This window comes from Perca flavescens, chromosome 17 (genome assembly GCF_004354835.1).
Source record: "Perca flavescens isolate YP-PL-M2 chromosome 17, PFLA_1.0, whole genome shotgun sequence".
NCBI lineage: Eukaryota > Metazoa > Chordata > Actinopteri > Perciformes > Percidae > Perca > Perca flavescens.
This window is the reverse complement of record NC_041347.1, coordinates 7,033,708-7,041,171: the sequence shown is the minus strand read 5'-3', so window position 1 is coordinate 7,041,171 and position 7,464 is coordinate 7,033,708. Positions and strand designations below refer to the sequence as shown.

Below are 7,464 nucleotides of genomic sequence, written 5' to 3'. Positions count from 1 at the left end.
CTTGGCTTGACCTTTGTTGGGGACGTTGTAATCTGCAATGTTCAAAGAGCTTTCAGGAAGGTTAGTGCCTATACGGCCAATTGATTTCTTGTTTAATGATGCAGCAAATATCCGCTCATACTGACTCTCTCTCTCTCTCTCTCTCTCTCTCTCTTCCTATGCTCTGCATTTTTTTTGAGACTGTCTTCTTTTCTGTTTTTATCTAGCCCACCATTCCCCTCTTTGCTCCTCTGCGCACTCCTCTGCAGAGCATGGAGAGCTGTCTGTTGACGCATCGAAACCGGCCAATCACACGCCGTATCTCTAAGGCGCAGGAGCCGACTGACCAATAAGAGAACAGCACGGGGCGGGATCTGTCCAGTCCACTCACACCTCCACACAGAAAATCACTGGTGTTCGAGAGTGATAAAGAGACAGACAGGGACCGAGAGTGGATCCGCGAAACGGGGAAAGGGGGCACAAATATAAGGAGACAGACAGATACCCGGAGACTGCTTAACGAGGTTCCACTACGGGATAGCTGTTGACATGAACGTGTCAGTTTGACCAGCTCTAGACCCGCTCTTTGACAGGTCCGCCGCAGCCGCAAGCATGTCGACGGCAGAAGGAGCCGGCCAGCGCGAGGAAGGGGAGTACGGAAGAGCGGCAAAGCGGCTAAAAACGGAGGAGAGGGAGAGGGAGACGGAGGCGGAGGAGAGAGAGGAAGGGGAAGAGGAATTGGAGGAGGGGGAGGATTCGGACTCCGGCTCGCTGCCCGGTAACGTAGAGTCAGCGGTGGATAACCGCACCAGGTGGAGCGCCAGCCAATACGGAGCAGCACGGAAGGTAAGGAGGGCAAAAAAAAATATGTTCTAACGTTACCCTGCAGGACAGCATCACAGCAGACATCCGCGTGCGTGCGTGCGTGCGTGCGTGCGTGCGTGTGTTTGCTGCCTGTTTTTCTGTCATTGGGTGAGCATCTCCTGTCACACACTACAGGTCACTTATGTCAGTGATGAACACCTCTAACTGGATGTAGGCTGGCAATCCAGGCTAGAATTGAATGGCAAGTAACATGCAACGATGCATTTAAACTTCAACTATTAACTAATATGAGACTTATTATTATTTATACACTGATAAATATAGAAGCAAATGATGGACTAGCCTATGTATTAGGCTATACTCTACTTAAATATATTTTCCTATCTATTTAGTCAAGTTTTAGCTCAATTATTTGGAATTAAAGTTACTCTCCCTGATTTTTTTACACTGCAGTTACCAATCAGGGCCGGCTCTGACCAATTTGGTGCCCTAGTCGTGATTTTAGCGGGTGCCCCTTGCATCGCAGCCAATTCCCCCACCAATTATTGTGTTCATACACTTACAAAGAAAACTGCGCACCTTTATGTATTTGAGGTCGTTTTTATTTTAGAAATATAACAAAACACTCTTGACGAAGGTCCAGACGGACACAAACATTAGTCAAATGAATACATTTGAACAGTGTGCGGTATATTCTTTTCTCAAGACTTATTTAAAAAAGATTAAAACACACAAAACAGTATAAAAGAAGCAAGTGACATTGAATGAATTATACATTATAAATAAGGTATTTTTTACATATTTATACAACATAATGAAAACCAGTGCAAACAGAAAGATTTATAAATGTTATTTATTTATTTATTGTTCACTTTATATTTTTTTTCGGCCATCTGTAACCCAGGCAGTTAATGCACTGATAACAAGCAACAAACAAAACATAACATTGTTGCTTTTACTTCCACAAACAAAACAAAAAAATGAACAGACAAGAAAACAAACAAACAAAAAACAACAATACTAAAAAAATTAAAATACGAAGATGAAAGTTACAGAAACTAAGTAGGCCTATACATTATATAACCCAGTACAACACAAAAAATCCCATACATTTTATGTACCTTCTGGTATTCACACTTCTGTTTTATATTTGTTTATCAGCTTATGTTTAAATACTTTTTTTAATTGGTCGATTGTGTTACACATTTTCACGTCAATTTCTGATTCATTCCACAGTTTAACTCCGTACACCGAAACACATCTTTGATTTACATTTGTTCTGCTATTTGGTTGAGTGAAAATACAGCTTCCCCTCAGTTCATATTGACATTCTCTTATTTGAAACAGCCTCTAGATACAGTCTGGCAACATGCTATTATATACTTTGTACATTAGTGATGCTATTGTAAGGTCGACAAGTTCACTAAATTTAAGTACCTGTAAGTTTATAAATAACTGATTTTGATAATTAGCCCTATTTATGATTCTGATTGCTCTCTTTTGAAGTAAGAAAATGTTTCCCCAAAATTTCCATACCATAAGTTACATATGGCAGTATGAGAGATATAATATATGTTATGAATTTGTATTAAGAATATTTTTGGTTTTGTTCAGAATTGCTATGGACTTTGATATTTTGGTTTTAATATGATTAACATGTGATTTCCAGCATATTCTGTGATTTATATAACAAAACAATTGGTGTCATCAGCAAAAACAAAAAATATTTTTATGTACAATAGAAACAGCTTTGGACCCAGCACTGATCCTTGTGGGACCCCACCTCAATAAATCTGATTTCTTGTTTAATTGGACATATTTCCAGGTAACTACTGAGCCATTGGTGTGCTACTCACCTAATCCTACATTTTTCCAGTTTGGTCATTAATAGTTTATGGTTAATTGTATCAAAGTCTTTTTTAGATCTATGAAAACGCCTTCAGTGAATTCCTTATTATCCATAGCTGTAGATATTTGTTCTATTAGCTCCATCACTGACATTGTAGTGAACCGGTTTGATCTGAAGCCATATTGACGTTCGCTCAAGAGATTGTGTTTTTCTATGAAATGATCGAATCTATGGAAAAAAAGCTTTTCTAATATTTTTTAGAACTGTGGAAGGAGAGAAATTGGTCTATAGTTTGAGAAAGAGTGCTTATCTCTATTTTTGTACATCGGAATGACCTTTGCAATTTTCATTTGATTTGGAAAATTTTTAATGATTGATCAAAGATATGAGTCAGGGGTTTCGCTATACTATGTACAATGTTTTTAACTAAAGCCATGTCAATACAATTTCTGTCGGTGGATTTCTTATTCTTGAACTTATTTGCCACATCAATTAACTATATATCGTCAATTCTCCTCAAAAAAAATGGTATTTGAATTTATTTTAACAATATTTTTAATTTATATCCTCTGTTATTACTGGATCAACACTTTCTTTTACTAAATTATAGCCAACATTCACAAAATGGTCATTGAATTTATTAGCAGTCTCCTTTGTGTCTGTTATTAGTGATCGGTTGTTTTTATGAAAGTGGTCTGGATAATCTGATTTCCCAGTACCTTTTTTGATTATGTTGTTTAGCACCTTCCATGTGCCCCGTGTGTCGTTTCTGTACTGTACTAATTGTTTATTGAAATAATTCTTTTTATTTATTCTCAATATGCTAGTCAATTTATTTTTATATTTCTTATATTTATGTTCTGCTTCCTTTGTTCTAAATTGTAGAAACTGCTTGTACACTACATTTTTTTACAAGCATTTTCTAGTCCCCTAGTAATCCAGGGTTTGTCTTCATATTTAATTGTCCTTAGTGGTTGTAAAGGGCAATTTTTGTCATAGAGAGGGGTAAATGTAGACATGAATTCATCATAGCTTTATTTGGATCATGATTTAAATAGACCTCTGTCCAACTCTGCTGCCTTAACCCCTCCTTAAGGGCCTTTATGGTGTCAGGTCTTTTTTTCCGAATCAAGCAATCAAGCAATTTTGGAGTTTCTATGTGTATTTTCTTTTGAAAAAGTTTGCAGGGTTGCAAACACAGGAAGATGGCCACTTATATCATTGATAAGCAATCCACAAGTACTCTATTTCCAATATCATTGGTAAAGATGTTATCAATTAAAGTTTCCTTATCAGTTGTCTAGTTGGCTTAAAGATTGTAGGTAATAGACTATTAATAATAATAATACTATTATACTATACATTGTGTCGATAAAATCTCTGCTGGGTTTGTGCTCCTTTAGATTTAACAAATCTACATTAAAGTCTCCACATATGATCATCTTTATGTCTTTTATCATACATGTCAACCATCTTTTCATTAAAGGTAACAAGACAAGTTCCAGGTATAGATGCAGCTTATTCATATATTCTTTGTTTTCTCCACCTCTATTTCTACAGTAACACATTCCAATTTTGTTGACATTTCCCTTACTTTTTTAAACTCAAATTTGTTGTTCACAAATAGCGCAACACCACCTCCATTTTTGTTTTCTCTGTTAGTTGAAAATAGCTCATAGCCCTGCAGTTCTACATCCGCTTCTTTTTGAGTTGTAAACCAAGTCTCTGATACTAAAATTACACTAAACACTGAGAATTGTTTCAAATAGTCATTCATTTTAAATTAGTTGCTATACAGGCTTCTACTTTTAAAGTGTATGTGTATGTGTGACAGTTTTCATGTGCATGTGAAATACTACTCACATAGTTAGGTGATCCAAATTCACCAAGGTCGTATCCTTCCATGTCATTAAATGGAGGTCAGGTGTCATCGTTGTCGCCATTCAGCAGTGCAGTTAAAAATGTTTTCGTCGTTTCCACAATGTCATAGACTTGTCATAATGCAGATCCATTCACAACCCCATCTGATGTCATTGATAACTCTTCCATGTAGCAAATTGAATGTTCTGTGTCCGTTTGTGTCATTGTCTGTACAGATCCAGGTCTTTCATTTCCCTCACCATGACCTAGGGCTGGGCGATATATCGATATTATATCGATATCGTGATATGAGACTAGATATCGTCTTAGATTTTGGATATCGTAATATCGTGATATGACATAAGTGTCTTTTCCTGGTTTTAAAGGCTGCATTACAGTGAAGTGATGTACTTTTCTGAACTTACCAGACTGTTGTAGCTGTTCTATTATTAATGATTATTTATCTAAAATCTAAGTGTGAAGATATTTTGCGAGAGCACCAACTGTCAACTCTAGAATATATCGCCGCAATATCGATATCAACGTATTTGGTCAAGAATATCATGATATCTGATTTTCTCTATATCGCCCAGCCCTATATTAGAAAATATGGGACGTAGAAATAAGTGCTGAAAATGTGTAGAAGAAAAATGTAACAATTTAAAACGTTGGAAAAAACTAAAACAAACCTTATGGAGCTTTGATTTCATAAAAGGTACTCCTGTTGTTATACAGTATTTATGTTTACATTTTATTGTTATTTGAACAGCTGAGCATTGAACCAGGTGAAGAAACCTGTTTATTATTTATTCATTTGATTTTGCAACTGTTCACTGAAATAGCCAGTTTCTATGAAACTACATGTGACATGTCATATTTGGCTTTGACTTTGATTGAACATTTGCTCTCACTTTGCGGAAAAAATATCCGGATATATATCGTATATCGATATTCAGCCTCAGCATCAAATTCACACTGACGCCTAGGCACTTGTTATAATCAAAAGAACGATTGCAGCAGAAGTAGTTTAGTCGGCGCAAACAATGGAAAACTTCACAGAAATAATGAATTATTCAGCCTGCTCCATCCCAGGGATGTATTAAGAGAACGCTCCATCTTCATTGAAGGCGAGAGTTTGGACACATTTTGGCTTTTATAACCTCAAGGGGAAGACGGAACTTGATAGGAAACCTGCTATATGCAGGCTTTGCAAAGCGAAAGTTAAGTATTTTGGAAACACCACTGGGGAACTCCCATTGTACACCATCACCCAGAGATCTGTCTTTCCCCTCCTGGCTAAGTTAGCTAAGCGCTATTTATGCATCCCTGGTACTAGCGTTGCGTTAGAGAGAGTGTTCTCAACTGCCGGAGACATCGTAACTACACAGCAGAGCATGCTCACTCCAAAACACTTAGACCAGCTTCTGTTTCTGCAAAATAATTTACACATTCCAGCCAGTCAACCTGGTAGCTGAAGTACTCCTACAACCACATTTAGCAGTATCTTTTGTTTGATCTGAGTACAGCACTTAAAACCTAAATGTAAAAGCTCTTTTTATGTAACGGTTTTATTTTATACTTGAATTAAATGTATTTGAAAGCTGGCCAAAGCTTGGCACTTCGCAGTTTTAGTTACATTTTTTTAAATATCAAACTACATTTAATTTGTTGTTTCTTTTCTTTTAAATGGTATGTCTACTGTAATCACATGGGAAAAGTATCTACATTTACATACTGTGTATCGTTTTTGAATTGAAAATCGATTTTGAATCGAATCTTGAGCCTAAAAATCGATATTGAATTGTTAAATTTTTTTTAATTGTGCACCCCTACAGGCATATATCCGCGTTCTTTTTGCTCAGGTGTACAGACCAGGTCCAGACAGCTTTTTTTTGCCTGTCTTAATAACTCAATCTTACTTTTCCGAGTCACAAAGCAAACTATTATGGCCTTAGCTTTAGGCCTACTGTCCTTCATGTGAAGAGTGGGACAGGGCAAGATGTTTTTGCTGTCAATTGACATGCTTTGTCTTTCAAAAAACTGAATGACTTGTTGTTCCAAAGATTGTAACTCTTGGACTGGTGCGTCCTCACCTTTGTTTGTGTCGGACGATGCTCTTGCGTTAGTTTGGTGTTTGGTCTCCAGTTCTAATCACATCTTCCATCTGCGTGTAGTGTTCCAAGTCGTTGATCCTTTTTTCCAAGTCCTCAATTTTCTTGTCCTTTTCCTTGGTAAGCGTTTGAAGTTGTTTAACCTCGGCCAATTGTTCAACAAGTTTTGTTTGTTCTCCTCGGTCATAAAGCTCAGGGATTTTTTGATCTCCTCCATTTCCTCTTCCATCGCTGTACCTTGTCTTGCTCTTGGCATTTTCCTTTTTATGGCACCGTTTTGCTGGCCGTATGTCGCAAGAAACAATACATCCTCCTTATCACTCCACACAGATCTGATCTTGTTGTCTCTTCAGTGATGTTTGGGTTGGATGCTTTCTTGTACATTGTGATTTATGTTATAAATAAGTAGCTAAAGTATTAGTGGCATAAAAAAAAACTGAAACCTACTGTATCTTTACTAAATTCCCACTAGGATTGTCCTCTGTGAACAAACTCTGTTCTTAACTTATCACTTTTAACAGAGGGTCTATTGCAATCTTGTGGCCAGTAATGGGCCTGGGTGTCACTGGCCCATCTCATTTGCAACGCCGACCTGGCCAAGAATAGAGCATAAACATGCAAGACAACATACAGTTTCACATTCAGTATAGTGCAAGAAAACAGAATACAATAGGCTACATAACTACAGATTAAGTAGGCATTTCAAAGCTGGCGCAAAGTGAGTTGTAAGTAAGTCAATGTATATGCGAAAGTGTTATGGTAATAACACAATATAAATGAATAGACAGTCAATATACATGTTGAAATGTAGTAAAGAGTCAATATACAGTTAGTGCAAAT

The 7,464-nt window shown here is 37.0% G+C and overlaps 1 protein-coding gene across 1 annotated transcript in view; it reads left to right on the top strand.

Moving 5' to 3' along the window:
- Positions 1 to 378: 378 nt before the first annotated feature.
- hnrnpll (heterogeneous nuclear ribonucleoprotein L like) overlaps positions 379 to 7,464 on the top strand; it is an 83,458-nt gene continuing 76,372 nt past the window's right edge. The window contains exon 1 of the mRNA XM_028603729.1: positions 379 to 825. Coding sequence (XP_028459530.1) covers positions 592 to 825 — 234 coding nt within the window. The 5' untranslated portion in view covers positions 379 to 591. The remainder of the gene's footprint in view (positions 826 to 7,464) is intronic.